Raw genomic sequence first — 27716 nt, 5'->3', positions numbered from 1 at the left:
GCCGCCGCTCTCTTCTGTCAGACTTTATTTCACCGATCTCTACTCGATTATACCCCCACTCTCTTGTGCCGCCATTTCGCTGTCTCCATTCTCGCCTAGTTCTTTCTCTAATTCCAGTTCAAACCCCTAACTTTTACTCGTTTCTCCTTATGGCTTTTATCTCTCCCACCGTCCACAGCCCCACCTGTTGCTCCCTCTTTCTCTTTCATCTCCTTTTTCGTCTTCACGCCTCTTAGATACTTTATTCTCTTCTGTCATAGCTCCCCTCTCTTTCACCCTCCTTCTTTTCATTTCTCTACACCCCTTTCTCATTTGTTTGCACCCTCACACACACTGCACACACGGCACCCTCACACACACTGCACCCTCACACACACTGTACACACTGCACCCTTGCACACACTGCACCCTTGCACACACTGCACCCTCGCACACACTGCACCACACACACACTGCACCCACACACACACTGCACCCTCAAACACACTGCACACACTGCACCCTCACACACACTTCACCCTCACACACACTGCCCACACTGCACCCTCACACACTGCGCACAATGCACCCTCACACACTGCACCCTCACACACACTGCACACTCACACACACTGCCCACACTGCACCCTCACACACTGCACACACTGCACCCTCACACACTGCACCCTCACACACACTGCACCCTCACACACACACCGCACCCTCACACTCTGCACCCTCACACACTCTGCACCCTCACACACACTGCACCCTCACACACACTGCATCATCACACACACTGCACCCTTACACACTGCACCATCACACACACTGCACACAGTGCACCCCTCTCACACACTGCACCCTCACACACACTGCACGCCCTCACACACTCTGCGCACCCTCACACACTCTGCAATGGAACATACACTCCAAATACCACTCAGTGCCATTTAACACTCTATATATCTATCGCCCTCACTCTATACATCTGTCGCCACAGCATCACTCTGCAACTATTCAACAACAACTGGTTTAAATATGTTCTCTCAATGTTTCAAGCTTTATTACAAATGCCACAAAAATATGTTAATATTTCACTTCTGTTCTTGGATTTTCGTCACAATGAACATAATCTTCACAAAAGTTATTTGCAAAACATTTGCCATTATAAATTACAATAACTTTTATTTAAGTATTAATTATTAAAAAAATAAGCCATTTTTATTTGTAATATCAATACATCTAAGTCACATAAATACAACACATATTACATTACAAATGCTATAGGTGTCACATTTGCGAAAGTTAAAACTATTGGCATTGTAAATGACGAAGCTATTAATTTTGCTATTTTCAAAACCAACACATAAATAAAAAAATTGTCATTTACTATACCAATAGCTCAAACTATCATAATCCGAGACCTATTGCATTGCAAATGCTTGTTTTAACAGTTTTGTTTGTGTGTGTTCTCTATGCAAGTCTTGTAAGCGCTTCTGAATGATTTAACTGTATCTCGAGGCCCTGTATTTCATATTGATGTACACGTTGTTGGCCTCGATCAAGAAAAATGTGTTTCCATGTCTTAGCTAGGTAGCTCAAAATGTGACGAGTTTTTAGCTTTTTTTGACGAAGGGCATTACTGGACCGCTGAAGTTACAGATGGCATGACTAGATGGTGGCATTGAGCATTCCCCCTGTGCCAATCCGAAGCTACTTTTGGATACAGGATGATGCTACTGTCTCAAAATCTTATTCCGGGAAGTAATTAGCTCAGTAGAACTCGTGCTGCGCTGGGCAAAACATGCTCACTCATGAGATCGGTACAGTAGACAAGGAACTTGATGAAAAGACCAAAAGTTGCATTATTCATTTAGTTAACAAATTTAAAAAAAAGCAAAATTCGATTAATGCAACATTGCATAGGATTGATTGATTTGTGGATTTGCCAAAAACTATGGATTGTGCGAGTTGCAGTACAGGCAGCAAGCCTGCCTAGGAACGTAGCTTCCATTTGTGCAACAGGTGCATTGGCACCGAGGCAAAGCAGTGGCTGCTCCTCTGCTAAGATACAGGAGTGTTGCCCCACTGTTTTTAGCAGTGTTAAAAAAGGAAAAATAAAATGTTAATAACTTGGCGTTATCATTTTATTTGTTCCTGCTGCGGCGTCTTCTAGGGGCTGGGCAGATCTGCTCTGCTCTCATAGCGGGAGGAAGGAGTGATGGTCTCTCGGCCCGGCTAAACAGTCATGCATACTTTGCATATTCTCCACCCATGCTGCACTACAGCCTGGGTGGAGACTATGCCCTGGCTCCCATTCCCTGGCTGAGCGTTGAACTACGACGCTCAGACCAATCACAATGCTGCATCGCATTGCAACGTTGTGATTGGCTATGGGCAACCTGGCTGGGTGATTCCTGCTTCTTGTTTGCACAGAGGAAACCAAGAAGAAGACTGGTGAGAGGTGGTAGCTGATAGGTAAGTGATTTTTTTTTTAACGCTCACTTCACCTCCCTCCCAGCCCCACTGCTTCTTCCTGGGAACAGCCGCCACTGAGGCCTGGAGGCCTGAAAGGTCCACTTTCATGTTTATTGCGTTTTTTTTTTATTTAGACAGTAACCAGTTTTCACTAGGGCCCTTGGCACATTGGCGAAGCATCTGAGCCTGCCTTGCTAAAATAAAAGAAACAAGCATTGGTAAAGCTTATAGGTTTTGCCTTTGCAAAATGTACTGGTTTTGTCAATGTTTTTCTAGCCATGTTGCACAGCAGCACAAGCTGCTGTGCAGCATGGCTTAAAGGCAATTGTGAAAACCAAAGGATTTTGCTAGGGGCTAAACCTATTGGCTTTGCCAATGCTTGTTAATAATAGACAAACATTTCAAACAAAATGGCACTCCGAACTGTATATTGTCTATTCTAGAAGGCAAAAAAAATACAAGTTTGATCATTCAAACGAGAAGCACGGACACCAGAATCGTTTAAGCAACATAGTTTTGTAACAATAACTGCGGTAGTACAAATAGTTTTAGCTAAAGGCCTCCGTCTTGTTAAACGGGGTATGTTTTAAAGTGGGACGGGAATTTTTATGGCCGTCCTGATAAGAGAAATGCCAACAAAGACAATATTTTAGTGCAGGCTGGCAGATAGCTGTGAGAGGTATTGCATGGCAAGTAAGGGAACGCCGTAAATATTTACGAAAGGATGCAGAAGAATACACAGTTGTTGCTTTGGAAATGATCTGCCGAGAGAGGGGCTGAGGGAATCAGCCCAAGCCGTGCCTAGTAGATGGTCCACCCTGCTGCGCTTTTGATTAGAAAGTAAAGGTAACATATGCAGCCACATCAAAGAAGCAGTGATCAATTAACAAATTGGTCAGAGAAGTGCACCAGCATAGGAGGGAACCCTGCTGCATATGGTCCGGTGCCTGAACTTTTCAGAAAGACTGCTGTACTTTCAGTTGGACAGTACAAGCACTTTTCCACAGGGTGGGTGTACTTCGATGGCCCTGTGCTTTCAGTTGGACAGGACCAGCGCATCCGAGCAGGCAGCTGAACTTTTCAGACTTTACCTCGACTGATGTCCTTTAAATTAACCATTTGCTGCTCTCTCAGCGGAGTTTTCTTTCTTTTAACGGGACTGAGCAGGCATGCTGCTCTGCTGTTAAATAGACAGTGCCATCTCTTTTAATAGGCCTGCTGTACTGGGGCACTTCCATTCTCAGCCAGGCAGATGTATCATAGATCAACAGCAGAAGCACCTCTTCTCCTCGGGCACGACCAGGGGGAGGGAAGCCTTGAGGGGGGGTGAGGGGGAGTGGGTCTAAGAGCGGCGGGGGGCGGGGGAGATTAAGGGGTGGCTCAGTGAACAGGAGTGGCGTTCAAGCGACAACAGGTGGGAGGGAACTGGGGGAAATGTTGGTCGTTCGGATGCAATAGGGCTCAATTGAGGTGCTATACCAGAGAGTTTGATCTGAATTGGGGGTGCTCAAACGAAAGTGTGGTGTTTTCATGGAGAGGGGATGAGCGACTGCGACTCGTGTCTATCCTGCGTCCGGGGCTCTCACAGCCGAGCGACTCGGGGTGTCTCAGGGCCACTCGGATATGACAAGGGGCAAAGGCTCTATTGGGGTGCTTTCGGGGCGGACTGCGGACATGGGGGTGCTCAGGTAGGAAGAGGGGTGTTTGCGCTGCAGAAGGCCCCATAAAGGCCCGGATTATCCTGCCTTCTCGGTAACAGAGGCTGGCATTGGCAGAGACTGCATCTGGGATACCCAATCAGCTGCAAGACCATGACTTGAGGATGGGCGAGTCCGAGGAGCGGGGAAAATAACAAGCAAAGTGCTTAAAGTCCACAAGCGGGGACTGACCGGCCAAACGAGCATCTTTGGACCGGGCTGGGTCGGAAGCGGCCCGTAAACTCGTGAGGGCAGACAGTGCCTATAGGAGCCTTGGTCATGAGATTGATATCGCGTGGGCTGGAGAGGGCTGCGGCCGGGTGTACAGATGCGATCATACCGGGGAATAAGCACATAACCATAACCTTAATTGCACATAAACACTTATTTCTTTTACTTTTTTATTTATTTATTTAATGCGTTTTTATATAGCGCAGACTTTACCCGAAGGTGTCAGAGCGCTTCACAATAAGAACAGTATTGAAACATGAGAATCCGGAGTGCGATGAAAGCAGAATTCCCCCAGAGCCGAGCCCACAGGACCACGACCACGTTTCTCCGAAGCGAGGCAGAAATGCCTTGGAGAAAGCAGGGTCATTTTTCGGATTGAGGGGCGTGTTTTCGTTCTCTCCTCTTCCCATTGGCTGGAAGGTAAAATTCCAGACAATGGAAGAGGAGAGAAGGTAAATAGAAAGAAACGAAAAAACACACCCCTCAATCGGAAAAAGACGGGGCTTGAACGGAGTGACGCCACTCTCCTCCAATGGCTGGCCTCCATTTAGTAAGCCAGCCAATGGAGAAGAGGGGCGGGTTCAAGCCCCTACTAAGAAACATTAAATCTCGGAGCTCTGCCTACACTGCTACGCAGTGCAACGCAGTCCTCGACCTAAAAACTATCTTTCCCATGATGGATATGGCAAAGGTCAACATGTAGTCCACGAATAGTCTGTCCATAACCTCCACAAAGGCGTGCGCTCCCTTTAAGACTTCCTCTTTCTTGACTGCGACTCAATAATCCACGAAATTCCATTACTCTGCTTTGGAATGATCAGACCTGAAAAAAAGCCAGAGGAAGAACAAATTAATCTGGACTCAGGAGATCCGAGCACAAGAAGAATCACCAATTTACGAATTACTCATGCATAAACAACCGAAACTACTCCAAGAGACAAATGGGACATTGCCAATGCATATAGTAAAGACAAATGCACAACTGCAATCACATTGACTAGTTGAGAAAACAGAAGATAATTAGACTGAATGAAGCCAGGGATAGGCGATCACCGACGTACAAATTACTCCTGCATAAACAAACCGATACTACTCCAAGAGAGAAATGGGACATTCTCAATGCATATAGTAAAGTCAAATGCATAACTGCAATCATATTGACTGGTAGAGAAAACAGATTATACTTACGACTGAATGAACCAACCCATGGGCCCAAGCTGATCGATAACGCTTGTTTGTACTGTCAGTTTATTCCGCTTCCAGTAATCTTTCATCCTCCTGCAATAGGCCTGGTATTCTTCAACTATACCTGAAATCCACCATGCCATGAGGAGCATGCGACTTTCAAGGATCAGGGGGTAGGAATTTCCTTGGGCATCCCTCAGAATAGACGGACCGAGGGGTAGAAGGATTGGAGAATCCCAGTAAAGTTCCAGTAGAACTGGAAACCACCCTTGAGATCTCCAATAAGGGGTGATCACCACTACCTTCGCCTGACTGACGGAAAGTATATCCATCGCCGCTGCTAGAGGGTCCGGCTGCCCACTGAAGAATCTGCGTAGTTGGTGGTCCAGCCTTGACACATAAAGGTCTGTGGAGAAGGGACCCCAAAGAGCGTTCAACCTCTGGAAGAGCGCAGGCTGTAATTGCCACAGGCACATGTCTGACCACATCCCGGAGCACTAATCTGCTACCATGTTGGAGGCTCCCAGGAGGTTAGCTGCCGCCACGAACATATTGTGGAATAGGCAGAATGTCTAAAAACCCTTGGCGAGATCTGCCAAGGCCCCGGATATGGTCCCCCCCGAGGTGATGCATATAGCATACTGCGGATATATTTTCCATCTTTAAGAGGACACTGCATGAAACTTTGTTCTTTGTCCAGCATCCTATGGCAAAAGACCCCGCCATCAGCTCAAGGCAATTGATGTGAAGATGACGTTTGTCTGCAGACCATTTTCCTCCAGTAAAGGAGTCCCTGCATTGCACCCCTACCCAGACTTGCTGGCATCAGACTCTAACATGATGTCCGGGTCGTAGCCAAAGATGGCCTGGCCATTCCATGCTTCCATATGGTCCAGCCACTATCTCATCTCTACCCTCACCTTGTCTGTTATGGGTACCTGGTCTGAATATTGTAGGCCCCATGAATGATGGGGTGCTTTGAGGCACTGCAAGGCCCTGTAATGGAGCGGCGGAAGATCGCGTGTATAAATGATGACAGAAGGCCTACTATCCGAGCTACCGGTCTTAATGAAGTGGTGGAATGTGCCATCATCGGATTTAGCTCCTTGCAGATCTTGACCACTTTCCAGGAAGGAGGGCTCAAAGTCCTCGCCACCGAGTCTATGGTGAACCCAAGGAGGGTTGTGTGTTTGGACGGCACCAGAAGAGATTTCTTGTTGTTGATCACAAAACCTAGGCTCTTTTGAAGTTCGATTGCCACCTGTAACTGTTGGGATGGTCTCGACGGACACTGATCTGAAAGGAGAAGGTAGTCTAGGTAAATGATAAGACGGAAACCCTTTGCCCTTAAGGTCTCCACTACGGACTTGAGAACTCGCACACCCGATCTTTCCACCTGAACTGTAGAAAGCGGCTGTGTGTGGCAGAAATGGGGACTGCAAGGTATGCGTCTTTCAAATCCAGGCGCACCATCCAGCTGTCGGGTTGAAGGACATCTCACCGAAGATGGATTGTTTCCATCTTGTAGTGGCGATAGACCAACCAGTGATTCAATTCCCTGAGATTTATTACTAGTCTTTAGCCCATCCGTCTTGCCCACTAGAAAAATGTTGCTGACGAAACCTCTAGGATTTACACAAGAGCGGACAATTGCGCCTTTTTGCAATAGGTCCGTCACCTCCTTGTCTATCAGGGTAACTTGATCTTTGGCAAAAAGCAGTGGATGAGGATAGGACTCCTGATACGGGGATCTGTAGAAGTCTATCTGAAAACCTCTGATCGCCTGAAGAACCCATGCGACTCAAGTAATTTTCCCCCAATTGTGTATGAAATGCGCCAACCTGCCACCCAGCTTTAGAGGGGGGAAGGGTAAAAGTCTCACCTGTTGTGGCATGGAACTGCCCTCTGGACATGGCTCTGCCACCACTGTGGCACCCCTGCGTCTGGCCGGGCCAAAAAAATTCTATTTATGCATTCGAAAGCTTCCGAATCTATTCCTGAGGCGCTTTTGCATTCAGGGTCATGTTGGGATTGGGAACTATGTGAAGCATAGGCCATTTCCATGATGGGACGCTCAAAGTGCACCATTGCTGCCACCACTGCTTGGTGAATGGAAGCATCTAATGCTTCAAAAAATTCATCATCCTGCGGCAGAACTTGCACAGACTCCTCCTCTATGTAGTCCTCCTCCATGGTATAAAGCATGAGTGGTATGCTTTAGGCAAAATCACACCTGTAAAGGCGTAAGCCAATAATCTCAGAGCCTTCCACTAAGGCTTAAGACTCTCAACACCAAGCAGTTAACTGTTATTGTATTTGTGCTGAGCTTGTAATTTATGAAGCCTGGGGCTTCATTTTTCTATAAGTCGTAGTGATGTGATTGGGCGCTGGGGTGACGAAACTACTAAGAAAAAACAAGGGAACCCTACTCACAAGGAACCAGGGTAGTTACTGTATGTCACGAAACAGTGGTTCATGTGGCAAAAAGATAATATAGGAATAATGGTAATTATGCTAAGCAATGGCATTCAGAAATGGATCATATGGATGTCAGACAGAGAGGAGACCGAATACAGTTTGATTGAATTTTTACAATTTATGACAGTTATTCAAATGATTTTCACATATATACAAGAATAGTGCTTAGTGTCCCCAGTGTGTATTGGAACCAAAAAATAAACGAGAGCGAACTTGTGACAACAGTGATATATACAATTTGGTTTCCTTCATATGAGAAACGACCAGTAAAAATAGTAGTTATTTCTTCAAACACTGTATACAATGAACAATGCTGGGTAGTGATTCGTTTCTCTTTTTAGTCGATGGCGTTTCGAACCCTTTTGTGGGTGTGGGGTCTCGTCAGGACCTAATAATGTAGGGAAATCTGAAAAGGTAAATGGGAGAGTGGTGTCCGCTACCAATCAAGGGGAGCGTTCGTGTATCATGTAACGCGGAATGAAGGGCCAAGACGTTACCTGAATGGTAAAGGAGCAATGTGCGCAGCCAAGTGCAAACAGTGAAGAACACCGGTGTAGGAATAAAGTAATTGGGATACTCACACTGGACCCAGCTGGGTGCTACATGTGTGAAAAGAAATAAAGGGTTGGTTGGAGAGATGGTGGCGATAATGGCGGCATAAGTAAGGGGAAGCTGTGTCAGACGTTGCTTACCTTAGTGTAAGGCAGGAGAGGATAGGAAAATGAAGGGCTGGCAAGCCGGGTGCGGGAGCGGAGGATGCCGCTGCCTGTTCAGTGCTTCTCATGGAGAGCTGATGGAGCAGTGGCCTCAGTGGATTTTCGGAGGGTACAATCTTGTTACCCACGATAAAAACCTGTGGAAAGGTACAACAGGTGGCTGTAAGCAAGCAATGGACGTGAGCTGGAACTACAATAGTCATAATAATGAGTATGTATGCTCTTTGCCTTTAGTGATAATATGGTATTTGTTTTAATATAGTAACCATGCGTGGACCATCATTTCCAGTTGAAGACAAATGATTAATTAATCAGGTAGCAAGTACAGTGGCCATCTATACTACTATTATAAAGCAAGAACTTTGAACCTTTGAGGCGGGTAAACTTGGGAACCACAGCGCCAATCCACACACCCGATACATCATTTTATTCGTCAGGGTGTGCAGATGGACATAGGCTATATAAACTATAAAAATATGCGTTATTTAAAAAATGTACCTTAAAAAAAAAAGTAGTCCCTTCGAAGTAGCGCCGGCCGCGACCTGCGTGCTGACGTCAGGAGCGCGTGGAGGAGCGGCGTCTAGGAGCGCGAGGAGGAGCGGCGGACATGGCACGGGGGAGGAGCGGTGACCAGCGGCGGACAGGCGGTGAGGACCGGCGGACAGGCGGGAGGAGCGGTGACGAGCGGCAAGGAGCGGCGGAGCGGTGAACTGAGGAGCGGCGGCTGAGGTAGCAGCGGCTGAGGTAGGGCTGCGGGGGACCCACGGACAATGTCGGGGCAGGCGGGGGTCAGGGCAGGTGGGGGACGGGGCGTAAGGGGGCCCGGGCTGCTGGACAATGTCGAGGCGGGCGGGGGTCGGGTGGGCGGCGTCCCGGACTGTTGGACAATGTCGGTGCGGGCAGGGGTCTGGGAAGCCTGATTGCTCCCAGACAAGGTCGGGACGGGCTGCTAGTTATTAATAACACGCATTTACAATGCAACGGTCTCGCCTTTGCCAAAGTTAGAGCTGTTGGCATTGTAGATGACAACTTTTTGTATTTATGTGTTGGTTTTGAAAATAGATAAATAAATGGCATTGTCATTTACAATGTCAATAGCTTAATCTTTCGCAAATGCAAGATCTATTGCATTTGCACCCACCCACACAGAGCCCCACACACACACACAGAGCCCCACACACACACACACAGAGCCCCAAACACACACACAGCCACACTCGCACAGCCACACTCACACAGCCACACACACACACACACACACACACACACAGCCACACACACACACAGAGCCCCACACACACACACAGAGCCACACACACACACACAGAGCCCTCCCCCCACACACACACACGGAGCACCCCACACACACAGAGCCCCCCACACACACACAGAGCCCCTCACACACACACAGAGCCCCTCACACACACACACAGAGCCCCTCACACACACACACAGAGCCCCCCCCCCCACACACACACAGAGCCCCCCCACACACACACACAGAGCCCCACACACACACACAGAGCCCCCCACACACACACAGAGCCCCCCACACTCACAACACACAGAGCCCCACCACACACAACACACAGAGCCCCCCCCCACACACAACACACAGAGCCCCCCCACACACACACACAGAGCCCCACACACACAGAGCCCCCCCCACACACACACAGAGCCCCACATACACACACACAGAGAGCTCCACACACACACACACAATGCAAGCTTAGACGATGGCGCCATATAGCACAGTAGACCAACATCTGCAAATTAGGGCCACATAACAAAAACTAGAGCTCACTTAAGCAAGATAAGACTAGCAAAGCCATATGGCACAGAAAGAACTGAGCGATGAAAGACCACACATAGAAAAGTAGAGCAACAAGTCAAGCTAAGGTAACACAGGGCAACCTAAGGCATTGCAGGCCTTGAATAAAGTGACACAGCAAACACAGACAACTAATGGGGTCAGTAAAACAACACAAGAGAACCTACGACAAGCAACACATGGCAAACTAAGACAACACACGACGTCACCCTCATTACAGCCATCCGGTTGAGATAGGTCCCTCCCATCCTCCCGCCTTCCCATTTTAGAAGTCCCTCATACTCACAGAGACTAAACACGATCTGTGTGACTGTGCCTGGTCCCACGGCTGCCCCCTTCGCCATGGTCCGGCGCGCCGCCTGGAAGACGTACCCCGCTGCCGCATACAGCCCTTCGGCTCCCAACAATCGACAGCTCCAACATTTGCGAGGGACGACCAGCGAAGCTCGCCTTCTGTCGCAACCGGGCTAGCCATGGCGACCTTCATATAAAGCTGACTTTTCACTCTTGACACATGAACGCCTCCATGTTGGAACAGTGGACGTTATATTCATTGTCGATGACGGTAGCCATTTCAGAACGGAAACCTTTAATTTACAAACAAACTTGCGCCATGATGGATGGGTTTTTTCCATTCAATGGACGTGTGGCGAACACAGTTTAAAATGGCGAATACTTGCATCGCAGGAGCCAACTAGATTTTTGAAAAATTATTGACAAATTGCAATTCCCTCTGTATTTGGATCGTTGCCGTTTTACTGAGTCTTTGAGCTTCCCTTTTCTCTTTTTCTCATCCCTTGTCTATGTCCTTCTCTTCCGTCTGTATTTAAGTCACAAACCATGGCTGGGTAGTGTTGTCTATCTCATAGTCTTATACAACAATCCATTCATTTATCATTAACCAATGTTCGTTAGCATATGGGGCTGCATTTGTAGTCAGCGTCTTTTATGGGCTGTACTTGTTTTGAGTTTTTGTTTAAGGGGGATTGTGGGTGTTTGTAAGCGTATCGGAGTTGGCGGGAGTCTCTGCCTGCTGACTGGCGACTTCGGCACTACTAGAGATGCGACTTTTCTACGCTGCTTCGGGTAAAACCCTTAAAACGAGGTGTGCAGATTTTTCTTGACCTGTTTTCCAGTTTTACTTGCTTTTGTCCCTAGAGCATACATGTTAACATTTTAGAAAAGGAAAGTGGGAGATTAAAAAAAAAAACGAATCCGTAGTATGTATTTCTCTCATCGAACTTCCATTAACGGCGAGGCATTAATCGGGTCTATTGCCATGAATGGGACTCGGAATTTAATGCAACTTCCAACAAGTCACGTGCTTTTTACGGACAGCAATTGGTATGTGGTATAAATAAATCAGTTCTACTCACAGCGTAATGGTGCGTGGTGTGGTTAAGATGGCGCGTTTATTCACGCTGCATGTGTCTGCCTGCATTGTCTTCCCTCTCCGTCAGACTCTTGTCACCATCAGGTCAACAGGATCGCGTTATATTAGTGCCACAATGAAAGTTGTACCTGGTATTTATTACATACTTAAGGCCCTGCTCTTCTACCTGTTGACACTCGGAGTCCGCCTGACTATAGCATTGTCAATGATGACGCTGTCACTTGAAAGCAGCGTGCTCTGGATCCGAAGGTCATAGGCAGGGCCCAGCCAGACTTAACGGAGCTGCCGGGCTCCTGCTCCTCTCTAATGTGAAGATTATACCGTGCTTACTTTGAGAAGCTGAGCTGGTTGCAGGGGTCCACCAGCGCTCATATTTGGAAACCCGCACTTATTATTGTTTTAACGCCAGCCTTCCACCCGAATAAGAGAGAGAAGGGGTAAAGACTGATAAAGAGAATGACGGTAAAACGCTGACAAAGGGAGAAAGCAGGGATATAACAAACCCCCCCCCGCTTTCCCCGCACGGTTATGTTAAAAGCACCTCTTGCCCGAAGCGGCAACTGTGGTGATCCGCGAGAGGCGGGATCGAGGGGGGGGGGGGGGGGCGGAAACAAAGACACCTCTTGCCCAAGCGGCGACTGTAGTGATCTGCGAGGGGGGCGGGAACAAAGACAAGGACAGCGGGAGGGGGGGACGGACAGCGGGAAGGTGGTCAGGATACAACCACGCGGGACAGGGACTAGGTTAACAATGAAGAAAAACATTGGTGTAAAAAAAAAAAGTAAACGCCCACAACTTCATGACGGGAAAAAGGGGCGGGGCTTAAAAAATACAGGAACGCCCAGGAATCTGCTCCGAGAATGATTGCCACATCTGTCTTCCTATGGCTAGCCTCCATTTATGGAGCTAGTCAATGGAAGAGAGAGGCGGGTTAAAGCCCCATACTGGATATCAAAAAATCTCGCCTGCGCGACACTGCTTGCGCAGTGAACGCCAGGCTTCGACCTAAAAATGACAACAGTGGATGTAACAAAAATGTCATTTGCAAAAACGGGGCTGTGAATGCATCTATTATAGAATACACACCTACATAGAGGGCAAGGAAAACGCTGCCAGGAAGTGCATGTGCTAATATTCAGACGAAAGAAGTTTATAAATCACACCGTATTAGTGTTATGTGGAATTATACAGACGGAAAGGGAATAAAGGAAGTTTGAGCATAATCCTAGCCTCTGGTCCTTACATAGAATTGCTATTGCTCAGGCTAATATCACACCTCATGCATTGCAACAGAAACAATTAGTTATAAATGGAATAACACATTTATTCGTCAGTAACATGTCACTGGGAAGTAAATGACCGGGTGGGTTCATCCAAGATGTGTTTGACACTGGAGTGGCTGAAGAGGACAAACCCAAACAAACTAATTGTTTAAAGAGGCTGTCACAAAGCCTAGCATACAGCTAAATCTATTAAGGTAGGGTAAAGAAAACTGCTTAATTATCCATTTGCTTCCTTCTGATCGGTTTTGTGAATGAGCTGGATACCATCAACATCACTATTTTTACTGCCACACCCTTCACGTGCTTTCTTAATAAGTATTACCATTTGCTGCATATTGGTTGAATGGCTAGAGTGTATGTTTGTAATTAACCTCCTTTCTATGAATTGTATGTGCTTTCTAGTAAGAGGATACTCCACCAATCGGCAGCGATCTCTTCTGTCTAGGATTGCACGTGTTTTCCCTTAAGATGACAGTCCAACTATTGATCGGATTTGACCTCCAGTCTCTTACCTGTGACATTGTTTTACTAATTTTGATTTCCCTGTGTTTTGCACTTGCTGTGCTACCAGGAGGTGCCTGGCTCCCGAAACGTGGGCGCCATATTAGATAGGGTTGGTGGCAGCATTTGCTTTTCCATTTTTAATTCTTTTTGATTTCATTGTAATCGCAACTTAGGTGTACTCGGGAGGTGCCTGGCTCCCGCCACGTGGGCGCCGGATTTAACTAGTGTTAAGCTAGTGCATCGTAGTGTTTCTCATTTTTTCTTTTAAAAATTATATTTTAAATTTTGCGCGTCAGCCGGATAGGCGGGTGAGAGAGTCAGTTTCACTTTCTCATTGGACTGTAATTAGGGCCATAATTAGAATATGCCCCCTTCCATATGGGAGAGCATTTATACATGCCCACAGCGCGTCCGCGCAAAAGGCAAGCCGAAGGTGCGCCAAAGGCAAGTCCGTATGCGCCTATCCGCGTACGGCCCATGCCAGCCATTTTGGCCATTTTACTCCATCCTCACAGCTGCAGATCCATTTCTCTAGAGAGGAATTATTAGAGCTTAATCCAAGAGCTAAGTCAGCTGCAGTTTGCCCAGAATTAAGTATGCATGGGACAGTGTGGCATCGGATATGTCCATTCTGCAGGAGCACTGCACCCGCATTTATTGGGCAGGGTGTTAGACAGCCAGAAATGCCTAACGTTAATGTAGCTAATCATATGAGTTTTTTTAAGAACAATAAGTTATGCCTTATTTAATGCTAGATCTTTAGTTAAGCATAGTCCTGAATGTGCTGAATTTTTAGAAAGCCATGGTTGTGATTTAATTTTCATTACTGAGACATGGACTGATATGGCCTCTTGTCCCAGCTTAGCTGAGGCAATGCCACGAGGTTACAATATTTTTTACACTTGACAGGAAAGGCTGGGTTTAGCCATTCTCTATCGAGAATCTTTTATTGTTACCTTTGCCTTTTTAACCTTGCCTGGGTGTGAAGCCCTATCATTCACTGTTCAATTAAATTCGCAACAAAATTTAAGGGCATCTTAGTGTACCGACCGCCAGGCCCGAGAAGTACTTTTGTAGATAATCTCAAAGAAACGTTTAGAAGATCAGCTAGCTGCCTCTAGCATCACAGTATTATGGGACTTTAATTTTCACTTAGAAGCTATGGTAGAGGCTGATACAACCAACCTCCTGGGCATCATAGAGACACAATGGGTGAAGGGTCCGACTCATCGGGTGGGACATACACTCAATGGGATTTTTTCAAACAATCCGTTAATCGTAGTTAAAGACAACTTGCCACTTGTCTGGTCAGACCATTCGGCCATTATGTTTAATGTTGGTCCACTACTACCCAAGTCTCAAATTGGCAGTATAGCTAGAAGTAGAGCGGGGAGAGCTTAGAATAGAGTGAACCAACGGACATTTCAAATGAAACTAGCAAGTGTCCAACCAGAGTATGGGGAGAATGCAGAGCTAAATGCCTGCCTTTACAACCTCTAATTTGGAAAAACCAGCTCACAATTAGCCACTTTGATCTCTACTCGTTCGAAACGTAACCACCCTTCAGCTCCTTGGTATTCTGGTAAGTTGAAGGATGGTAAATGAAGTTGTCAGAACCAAGAACGTATCTGGAGAGTAGCTTACGACCCTGTGGAAGGGATAACATACAAACATAATTTGAGTAAATATAAGGAAATTATTAGGAAGCCTTAAGGTACCTATATTCAAAAAATCAAGTTGGGGTGGCAGAAGTTTTTATCTGGGTACCATCACCATTTGGAACAAACTCCTGTTGTCCATTCACTCAGCCTCATCTCTTCTGGAATTTAGACAAGATTTGAAAACTTGGCTCTTTAGCAGGTCTGACTACTGGTAATATTTCCTGATTTTTACGAGTCCGATTAATGGGTTAGCGCCAGGACACCGTTTGGTAACCGTGCACTCTACAAATCTCTTTAACATTAACTACAGGGCAGGAGAAACTAGCTAACGGGAGTATCTTGAATTTAAACACCACTTGCTTTGAGTTTAATAAAATATGCCCCCAGATATACTTTCATATCTGTCAGTCTGAGTTATTTCTCTGTTCCCTGTAGCATATGCCTAGTTACCAGGCATTCCCTTATAGCTGAGCTTGAGGAATTAGCCAACAGCAAAGGCATTGGTATTAAAAAAATAATAATAATGCAGCTCCTCCATCATGGACCAAGAAGTTCCAAACCAGAACCTTCTACATAAGGTTTGTGTCTGAGTTTCCATCTTCACAACAGTTGATTCTGAAAGTCCCTTTGACTGTTGTGTACACCTCCAGGTTACAAAACAATTAACCAAGACATTGAGACATGCAATATGCTTAATAACATCTATGAATGAGAGTATCTGTACATCTATGCGTATTGATTATGCAGTCAATCAATCAATCAGTCAGATTTATAAAGCGCGCTACTCACCCGCTAGGGTCTCAAGGCGCTGGGGGGGGTGGGGTCCTGCTACTGCTCGAAAAACCAGGTCTTGAGTTGTTTCCTGAAGGAGAGATGGTCCTGGGCCAGCCGTAGGTGGATGGGGAGGGAGTTCCATGTCTTGGCCTCCAGGTAGGAGAAGGATCTTCCGGCGGTGGCTCTGCAAGTACGTGGGACGGTGGCGAGGCCGATGCTGGTCGAGCGGAGATGGCGGGTGGGTGTGTAGAATGTGAGGCGGTTGTTGAGGTACTTGGGGCCCAAGTCGTGGAGAGCCTTGTGTGCGTGGGTGAGGAGTCTGAACGTGATTCTCTTGCTGACGGGGAGCCAGTGCAGGTCCCTCAGGTGGGCAGTGATGTGGTTGTGGCGGGGGATGTCCAGGATGAGTCGTGCAGAAGCATTCTGTATGCGCTGGAGTCTTTTCTGTAGTTTGGCTGTGGTTCCCGGGTAGAGGGTGTTCCCGTAGTCTAGTCGGCTGGTGACGAGGGCCTGGGTGACCGTCTTCCTGGTGTCGGTGGGGATCCACCGGAAGATCTTTCGGAGCATGCGCAGGGTGTTGAAACATGATGACGAGACGGCATTGACTTGTTTGGTCATCATGAGGGAGGAGTCCAGGATGAAACCCAGGTTGGGTGCGTGGTCGGTTGGCTTGGGGGCAGTGCCCAGGGCAGGGGGCCACCAGGAGTTGTCCCAGGCGGAGGGGGATGATCCTAGGATGAGGACTTCCATCTTGTCCGAGTTCAGCCGCAGGCAGCTGGTCTTCATCCACTCTGCGATGTCTTTCATTCCCTCCTGGAGGCTGGTTCTGGCGGTGGTGGGGTAGATGATGAGGGAGAGGATCAGCTGGGTGTCGTCAGCGTAGGAAATGATGTTTAGGTTGTGTTGGCGTGCGATGGCTGTGAGGGGGATCATGTAGACGTTGAAGAGTGTGTGGCTGAGCGAGGATCCTTGAGGTATGCCGCAGATGACTTCGGTGGCCGTGGAACGGAACCGGGGGAGGCGGACTCTCTGGGTTCTTCCGGCGAGGAACGAGATGATCCACTCCAGTGCCTTCCCTTGGATTCCGGTGTTGTGGAGGCGCTGTATTAGTGTGCGGTGGCATACTGTGTCGAATGCAGCTGAGAGATCCAGGAGGATGATGGCAGCTGTTTCCCCGTTGTCAAGCAGTGATCTGATGTCGTCGGTAGCTGCGATGAGGGCGGTCTCGGTGCTGTGGTTAGCTCTGAAACCGGACTGTGAGGGGTCGAGGGATCCGTTTGTCTCGAGGAAGGTGGCGAGTTGTTTGTTGACGGTCTTCTCGATGACTTTGGCAGGGAAAGGGAGGAGTGAGATGGGACGGTAGTTCTTGAGGTCCGTGGGGTCCGCGGTGGGTTTCTTCAGGAGGGGACTACGTTAACGTCACTTTGACTTAGATATCATCTATAAAGCTAGAGTGTTTCAGACATTCTTTCGAGTTGAAACTAATGAAAATTGTCCATTTGAGATCTTATTGTGTGTGGTATTATCAAAGTTTGGAGTCTAACGAGTATTTGTTTTCTTGACATTTCTTGATTTAGGTTGTTTTGCCTGTGGAATGGAGAACGGTTTTCGAGTTTATAACACCGATCCATTGAAGGAGAAAGAGAAGCAAGGTATTTATTTTTCTTTTTGTAATTCCTAAATTTAGAAATTAGTTGATGTTATGAATATATATATTGCGTTTGCCTTGGGGCTGAAGGAGGTGGAGCAGAGCAGGCCAAGTCAGGAGGGGCGTGACTTTTTGTCAGATATATGTGCCGCTGCCTGACTGAAAACACTCGTGGCGCTGAAGAAGGCTATACACAAGCCGAAATGCATTCGCCTGGACAGCGGGTGTACAATGTAACCTTACCTACTGCGGATGAATAAAGGCTGTTCCCACTTGTTTTCCTGTGCAGGCCTCTTCACTCTCGGAGGCTGTTGTGGGTGACGGAATATATATATCTATCGAATATAATTCCCAAGTACTTTTATTGGGGGGTGCCAACCTTGGGAGAGATATATATATATATATATATATATATATATATATATATATATATATATATATAGATAGATAGATAGATAGATAGATAGATAGATAGATAGATAGATAGATAGAGATATATATATATCTCTATCTATCTATCACGAAAAAGCGGCGTGCTTCTGCCTCTTACACGGCGGGCGCTCAACAGGATCGCCGATCCTTTAAATAAGTCCGAAAACTGGTATGATCCTTTTTGAAGAAACCAGAGTCAAGGCCCAAATATATTCTCAGTGCTCAAGGTTTATTTGGCAGAAAGATTAAACAGCCCCAACGCGTTTCGAGGTACACCTACCTCTTGGTCACGGTGGAGTAACATCAGTTCGCCATTCTTTTAAAGTAAACAACGAGATGCATTCCGTCATGCATCACGTGCACATAGACATTGAAGAGACACTACGATTAGGCTACAATGTATCAGTGAATTCGCTTTCACTATAGTTTCGTTTGATTGCATCTTTCTCAACAAAATAAACGACATGCATATTGGCTTCAAAGCTACATATACAGGCAACTATTTACATCGTGTGTCACATTTATCAAATTAACAAATAAATGTCAGAAAATACATAAATGCCTGTTATGTATAAGCTGTCTCGAAAGAAATCTCAGCCCAAGTGGGCTTTTGACCTTCAAAATACTGTTCATAATGTCGAGTCATGATTCAAGTCCTGCCCCAGTGGGCGTGAAGTCCTTCCCTGAAACAAAAAACACGAAACAATCCTATTTTAGCCTGTGTGCTCCCATCAATCACTGTGCAAATAACTTCACAAGTGCTATTTAAAAATCACATTTCTTTAAAAGTTCACACATTACTACAGAGACGCGACAACAATTAATTAATTCCTTCAAATTACACCAGTTACTCATACAGGTGTACTGCTAGTTCTTCTCCAAGGTTGTGCCCAATCGGTTGGATGGTATTATATTTAATTATATACTTGGACTCTAGTTTTCGTAACTCTAGCCATCTGTTCCCACCTCTCTCTTTATTTTCAACACAGTCTAGCACCGTAAATGTCAGCAGATTGGGGTTCTGATTATGTACTGCCGCAAAGTGCCTTGCTACTGGGTATTGGTGGTTCAGGTTTTTTATTGCTCTTAAGTGTTCTAATACTCTGAGTTTAGCCTGTTTTGTGGTGCACCCAATGTAAAATTTGTCACATGGACAGTGTAATGCATAAATAGCATGGTCAGTCGTGCAACTAAGGTGTTTGGTGATCTTGTGTGCCTCTTGATCTTTAGAAATCTTTATTGATTTACAATTTCTGCTGGTCTTGCATGCTTTGCAACGTTTACAAGGAAAAAATCCTTGTATTGCATCTGCTTTGGGACGTTCTCTGATTAATGTAGTACTCAGGGTGTCCTTTAATGATTTTGCCTTCATGTAAGTCAATGATGGTGTCTCATGTATGGCCTCACATAAATCTTTATCCAATTTCAGGATATCCCAAAATTTCCGTAAACTCCGTCTCACTTCCCAGGACTGACTGTCATACCGGGTTATGAATCGAATTTTGTCATCCACAGGACGTTCTTTAGGGATCAGAAGTTCTTTTCTATCCTTTTGATCTACCTTTCTTTCTGCCTGTTTAATGATTTCATTGGAATATCCCCTTTCACGAAATCTTGCTATCATGAGTTCTTTTTCCTTTTCATAGTGTAGCTCTGTGCTGCAATTTCGCTTGGCCCTGGTCAGCTCTCCCAAAGGTATGCTTCTTATAAGTGTAACAGGGTGACAACTTTCAGCGTGTAGGAGACTATTCCCAGCTGTTTTTTTGCGGAATAAGGAGCTTGTTAGAACTCCATCCCTCACCACAAGATTGACATCCAAAAATTCCAACTGAGTCTTACTCATGTAGCTCGTGAATTTAAGATTAAGACCATTATTATTGATGATCGTTTCAAATTCATGAGCTTGTTCGCGGGTGCCCTTCCAGACACAGAAGATGTCATCTATGTAACGCAGCCAGAGGACGGCGTGGGTACTGAAGTGGGAGATGTTGCTCACCACTTGCTCCTCCCACCAGCCCATGAAAAGACCAGCAAAGCTGGGGGCAAAGCAAGTACCCATCGCCGTCCCCCGTATCTGTCTGTACATTTTTTTATCAAATATGAAAAAATTATTTTCAAGACATATCTGCATCATATGCAATATCATGTTAGTGTGGCCCCAGTGGGAAATAGACCGTTCCTTGAGAAAGTGTCTGCATGCCTCTAACCCCAAATTTTGGGGAATGCTTGTATACAAACTGACAACATCAAAACTGATCATCCAATAATCAGAATTCCATGTAAAGTTGTTAATTTTTCTGAGGAAGTCAGATGTATCCTTGATATACGATGGTAGGGACTGGACTAGCGGTTGTAAAAAGTGATCGATGTACCTTGAAGTTTTTTCTAATAAACTACCCACTGAGGAGACAATCGGTCTCCCAGGTGGTTTCCCCAAATCCTTATGTAACTTGGGCAGTAGGTACAGTGCTGGCACCATGGGGTATTTACACAACAGGTATTTATACTCCTCATCTTCAATGATACCACTAACTTTCCATTCAACAAGTTTATCAAAAAACATTTGCTTCATGTTATTGTATTCTTGTCTCGTGGTCAAAACATAGTTCTCCTGATCATTAAGTTGCCTGTACCCTTCCTCCAAATACATCTCAACAGGCCACAGTACAACGTTACCACCTTTGTCGCTGTTCCTGATAATTACATCGGTCCAGCTCTCCATCTCTTTCTTCAAAGCGAATTCACTGATACATTGTAGCCTAATCGTAGTGTCTCTTCAATGTCTATGTGCACGTGATGCATGACGGAATGCATCTCGTTGTTTACTTTAAAAGAATGGCGAATTGATGTTACTCCACCCGTGACCAAGAGGTAGGCGTACCTCGAAACGCGTTGGGGCTGTTTAATCTATTCTGCCAAATAAACCTTGAGCACTGAGAATATATTTGGGCCTTGACTCTGATTTCTTCAAAAAGGATCATACCAGTTTTTATATATATATATATATATATATATATATATATATATATATATATATATATATATATATATATATATATATATATATATATATATATATATATATATATATATATATATATATATATATATATATATATATATATATATATATATATATATATATATATATATATATATATATATATATATATATATATATATATATATATATATATATATATATATATATATATATATATATATATATATATATATATATATATATATATATATATATATATATATATATATATATATATATATATATATATATATATATATATATATATATATATATATATATATATATATATCCCAATCCCAATGTTGGCACCCCCCAATAAAAGTACTTGGGAATTATATTCGATAGATAATTATTTTGTCAATCACATTCCGGACCTAGTTACACTCTTCGCCTAACACTGTTCTGGCATATTATGATTCATTAACTAGTATGCGGGAAAACCAATTTGATGTGTCCTTAACATTTTTGAAGCAAACTTGTCTCGCGTCTAATGTATTCAATCATTGTTTTCAACCATACTGGCACACAAGCTTTATACTTAATTGAAGGTACTTATTTGTAGATTTGCTGCATAGCAGGGCTTCATCTCTTCCTAAGTCGATCTGGATTTGGGTTTCCTGCAGGGTTTAAGGAAGGTGATAGAGCCATTATATTGCAGATCAGTGGACTGTAATTATATTACCCCAATTCTTCATCAGCTTTTATTTAGAAAGAACTTAACTGCTCTAATTCGAGACTAATCAGCATGACTAAGTAAAGACTAGTTCCAGAGTCAGTATAATTTGCTACAAAGCTGGAATTAAGGTCCCACTGAGATAGAACAACTCAGGCAAATATTCGATCTGAGAGATTTGCTCATAATATGTATTATCTCAGCAAGCCCAAGATAGGTGTATGGTTGTGTACTTTTTATTTTGCCTGCTACTCAAAAATCTCTCAGTTCAGGTTTAACTAGACTAGTTGGTAGAACGAACACTAATGGCAAGGGCGTTCGACCTCGGACCTGAGGTTCTGGGTTCGAGTCTGACGCCAAAAACCTCCTGTCATTCTGGGCAAATCACTTAATCTTCCCGTGCCTAAAATGAATGTGTGTTCTCATGTAACGTAACTGGTGCTATGTAAAGCGCTCTGATACCCGATTCGGTAGTCGGTGGAGGAAAATATATAAATACTAATTTTGTTGTTTGTATCAACTTAATATAGAAACTTTAGATCACATTCTTACAGTGTGCCCTGGCCACAAAGGTCTACAACAGTGATACCTAAGAGAAATGTACATTGAATATAATGCACATACAAGCAAGAAAGCAATGCCTGTTTCCTTCAGGGGCCAATCCAATAAAGTGGTTATAGTGTGGTTAATTATATGTGCTGTACAAACAGTTATTTTTCTAGGACATACATATCACCTTTGAAGACTACTTTGTTGGAGATGAGATAAGGAACTCTTGTGTGTCGAGAACCAGACTATACCTTACACACTTTGCCCCTATAATGTATAGTATGTTGTAATGTGCAAGCGGAAAGCTGTTGAGTTTATAGGGAGTTGCAAGACCAAAAAAGATGGTAAAACATGCATATGAGAGCTGCACTTTAAAGGGACATAGAAGTCATGTTAGAAGAGGTTGAATCTCGTTTAATCCATGGAGGACATTGAAATCTCCTAGGAAGGCTCCAAAGGTAGCTAAGCTATTAACAAAAAAAGGGCTGCAAACAAGCAAATTAGTAATGACTGCTCCAAGATTGCAACTGATACTTACAGCACACTTAAGACCGCTCCTTAGTTAAGTGACAGTTCCACACGTTGTCCACAGAATCACAAGTCTACTTAGAGTCAAATGTGATTTATAGCAATAGATTTATGCCCCTAGCAAGTATTTTGAAGTCTTGCCCAGGTGCTCTGAAGAAAATCAAGACATCACTCCAGTCAAAAATTGGACAGCCTCTGCAGCTTTGACCCTGACCCATCATGGTGGACTTAATTTTATGGCCTGTTTCAGAGGTAATTGTTGAAAGATCTGACAGTGACCCTTGTGCTCTCTTTTTAGCCATGTAAGGCACACTGCGATTCGATCAGGCTGTTTAAAACTCTTAAGTAGATCCCCTGCCTAATGTCACTAATAACAGAAGATGCATTAGGTGGCCATAAATACAGCAAACATCAAAGCTATTAGCTCAGTTAACAATATTCATAATACATTATTTGATTCTCTAAGGGACAACTTTTATACAAAAGTAAATCTTCTGTTTACAACAAGAAACAACCCACATGGTTTAACAAATAGAGTGCGTTAGTTACATCTGAGCTCTTGGCAGCAATTAAGAGTAATATAAGCGTCACTAGAGAGGCAAGAACGAATTAAAGGTGTCTTCAGGCATTCTGTAAAAAGAGCTTAGATGACGCTAATCGGCAGGATCTCCTTGAAGCATTAAAAAATGCTCGACAATAGATCATTTTGGCATATTGTCGCTGATGGCAGTCTTTGGGAATACATTTGCATAGAATTTTTTATCCAACCCCGTGTTTGGTTTAAGCATTTTTCAGATTTTTTCAATTTCTTTTTAAACTTGTTTTTATTTAGCAACATTGCACCGCATCACATTTTTGACATGTAGCATATACAGTTTACATGGAAATCTGTCCTACTTTTATGTTAATAGTGTCCATGCTAACTGTCATCGGATCCACACTCCCCGTGATATACTGTATATTGCATTGTGTTTTAACGTATTTATATACATCAAACCTAATAGAAAGGCAATAAAACAGCAACAAAATTAAACCGCACCCACCGCCCCCGCAGCGTACAGCAGTAATAACACTCGTTATCTGGATTGAAAGGCGAACTGGCAATTTTAATATGGTATAGGTGTGGAGGAGGCATTTGCACGATATATCTATGCAAGGTTTCAACATGTCGAGGGTGAGCAATTGTGTGGGCGCAGAGATATCTTGGCTCTGGGCTATCGTCAAATCTTTCTGATTTATATTCTGATTCTTCCCAAGACATTCCTCTCAGGGAGGTTACAGCTAGATTCCCATCAGTACTGAGCTCCTTAAATTTACAATGCAAGATACACTCCAAGCAATTGATAGCCTGAAGTCTAGGAAGGCCCAATGTCCGGATAAAATACTTGGGGACCTTTTTGTCTCAGAACAACTGATTTGATCATCCATCATTACCATACCATACTATTAAATGGCATATTGGCAGGAGAGGACATCCCTGAAACATGGAAAGAGGTAGATATAAGAAACGAAATAGGGACATGCTGGGTGAATATAGTGTCAATGACAACTTTAAAAAATCTTCTGCAGAAAAGTTCTTGTAAAAATTCGAGATCGGGTGCAAGAGAATAATATTTCGTCCAAATTGCAAGCAGCATACAGATGGAAGGTTAGCACAATAGACAAGTTTTACTTTTTGTGCTAATATACTGGGAACTAGTTGTTTTACAGCAGGAACACCTATATGTGGTCTTCGTAGACCTGAGGGCAGCCTTCAATGTGATTCCTAAATCCAAGTTATGGGTAGTCCTTGAGCTAATGGGTGTGCCAGAGAATCTATTGTCCATAATCATATCTGCTCAATAATAAGTATGCTGGAGTCAGATCGTGGGAGACAAAGTGGAAGTGAGGGATAGCATTAATTTCCAAAGAGGTCTGCATCAGGGATGCATGTTAATTCCAAAACTGTTTTCTCTTTACATTAATGATGTATTAAATTACTTAGATGATTGTGTTAACCATTCCCCAAAATCAGATGGTCATAGGATACCAGCGGTGGGCTTCAGGACCTAGTAAATAAGTTTGCCACCATTTGTAGTCACAGCATATTGGAAATTAATCACACAAACAATACATGGCTTTTAACCCACACAAATCATACAGGAATGGTCACCATGTTTTACTTTCTTGGAGTTAAGTTGTGCTCTTTACACAAATCAAGGAAAGTCAACTAATGCTCGACCGTAATGCGGTGGCAGTTTTAAAAATATTTAAATCGACTTTCTCTAGGTCTATCTCGCAGGCTCCACAACTATACTGAGCAGAAGCCTTAAGTGCAGCTTTATATAGGACAGAAATCTGGGTTATTTTATTGTCACTAGTTTATCATCGGAAAGAAATTAATGAAATCATTAGTTAACATGCCCCAAAGTGCTCCACTTCTTCCCTTGCATCTGGATATGGGCCTGAAATGCATAGCATATGCAGCCAATCTTAGACAATTACTTTATTGGCTTAGAATATGGTACAAAAATTCTCTTAAGGATGTGGTGAATTTAGCCAGAACATATGCCATACCTTGGTTGGCTTTTGTAAAAACCTGTGTTTACATCTTTGGGTTTTAAGAGATGTAAACCCAGGTTTTTACACAAGCCAACCAAGCTATGGCCCAATCATGAGAGATTCCCAATCCAAAACCGGTAATTGGGATACGCACTCCTTTGGTGATCTGGTGTACTCAAAAAATTCACGGGCACCACCCACCTACAAAGAATTTTTTGAGTTCACCAGATCACCAAAGGAGTGCGTATCCCAATTACCGGTTTTGGATTGGGAATCTATTAAACTTCTGTACAAAAACAGTGGATACAGCACCCAAACAAAAAATGCAATTTGACGACATGATACACCCAACGGATCAAAGAAACTAAAATGAACAATTAAAAAAGACTTACTGAACTTATATACACGGTTTTGAATTTTTCATTGAACATTTGCCATTGAGTGCTCTGGGGAGACACTTTTCTCGAGGGAACAGTGCGTCAACCAATCATGAGGGAGACACCTAAAATAGCCATAATGGTCATAAGTGATGGAAAAGTGGCGTCTGCTGTCAAGGCATGTAGGCATTATCGATCAACCACTTCTTAGATTGGATACTATCACCTCATCTCTATTACCCTACTTGCTGCCAAACACTTATACTTGAAATTCAGGCTCAGAAATGTACCTATTATTAGTTTTAGTTGTAAATAGTCTGCTCATCATCCTAATTCAGACATATGTTCAGCATGTAATGCTAAGAAGGAAATAGTACCCTACCTGCTATTTTTTGCACTACTCACTCTTATTTATGGAGAAAGTGGATAATGCCTGTATGCCGTAATATAGGCATAAGGCAATATAGCATGGCACCAAGGATACTCAAATCGATCACTAGTGGTTTAATAATATTCAGTTTGGCAAGATATCTCTCATCCTGGTGTCTGGGAAAGAATCTGCGTACTAAGAAAGATTGGTTGACAGTATTTGAAGTTTTAAGACCATTTATTTATGATTATTTACTAATTTATTGAATTCACTTATGTCAAGAAATGTATGGATTTATTGTATTTGTTTGATGAGGATTTTCTCGAAATAAACATTTTAATGATGATGAATGAATCCCTGTACAAGTATATTTTTGAGTAAAATGTACGTTTACTTGCAAAGCTCCGTGTAAGTTCTAGTCCAGGAGTTCTGAGTTTTCTGCAGGTGAGAACCGAGGTGCTTTGACTGTGTTATATTTTTGTTTCAGTACACTGCAGAACAGAGAGAGGTCTGCAGAGCTGGACAAAAGGTCCACTAGTAAAGCTACCAATACTGGAATAGACAGGGGTTTTATGATGTACCATTCAGGTTTTCTGGCTTTTATGTAGTGCAACATTTACTGTGTATTTCCAATGAGACCTTTACATTTTTAGATGGCGGCAGACTAGTGGTGGATCTACCAAAAATGCAAGGTGTGTTCTTGGATAGGATAATGTTGTGTGATTCTACACTTATGACCTTAGTCTGCTTGGTTGTGCCCATAACTAGGTTATGCTAGCATGTAATACAAGTATACATCTCCTCTGTTTTTTTCTACCCCCATTGACTACATTATATTTATGTGTAATTGCCATGGAAATTTCCATTATGGGACTGGTTTGGCAATCTTTCACCAGTCCTTGCAAGTAGGTGGAGATGATGCTTGCACATTGTACCGATGGGTATTTGTTGGTATGTGGTCCGCTTGCCATTTTCATGGCAGGTTCCCTGATGGTACATTCACTGATGTGCAAAAGTTAAAAACCTTAAAGGTCTATAAAGGTAGCCATGAATTTGTGGCATATTCACTTTGACCTCCTTTGCCTATTTTACTACCCTCTACCTCTATTTTTCTTCTACGATTCTTTGACCTTTAAAGTGATCTGAAATAAAACTTTAATACCCAAAAAGTGGTCTGAACAAGTATGCAAAATAGCAGAATAGCACCACAAGGTGGATCAAGTGATAGCAGTCTGTGATATCCAAGACTTCGGTTATATGACTCCTCATATAATCAGGGGGTATAGTACACTTTTAGTGCTGGCACAAAAGAATTAGTTAAAATTCAAGGCTAATT

General features: G+C 43.9%; 1 protein-coding gene across 4 annotated transcripts in view; it reads left to right on the top strand.

The window, feature by feature from the left end:
* The window catches only part of WDR45B (WD repeat domain 45B), a 523690-nt gene that overhangs the window by 65070 nt on the left and 430904 nt on the right, over nt 1-27716 (top strand). For all 4 annotated transcript variants that reach the window (XM_086930594.1, XM_086930595.1, XM_086930596.1 and 1 more), the window contains exon 2: nt 17794-17868. In XM_086930594.1, coding sequence (XP_086786720.1) covers nt 17794-17868 — 75 coding nt within the window. The remainder of the gene's footprint in view (nt 1-17793; nt 17869-27716) is intronic.

The sequence above is a fragment of the Lissotriton vulgaris genome, chromosome 7 (assembly GCF_964263255.1).
Source record: "Lissotriton vulgaris chromosome 7, aLisVul1.2, whole genome shotgun sequence".
Taxonomy (NCBI): Eukaryota; Metazoa; Chordata; class Amphibia; order Caudata; family Salamandridae; genus Lissotriton; species Lissotriton vulgaris.
The sequence above is the reverse complement of the archived record's forward strand: the minus strand, read 5'-3'. Positions and strand labels throughout refer to the sequence as shown.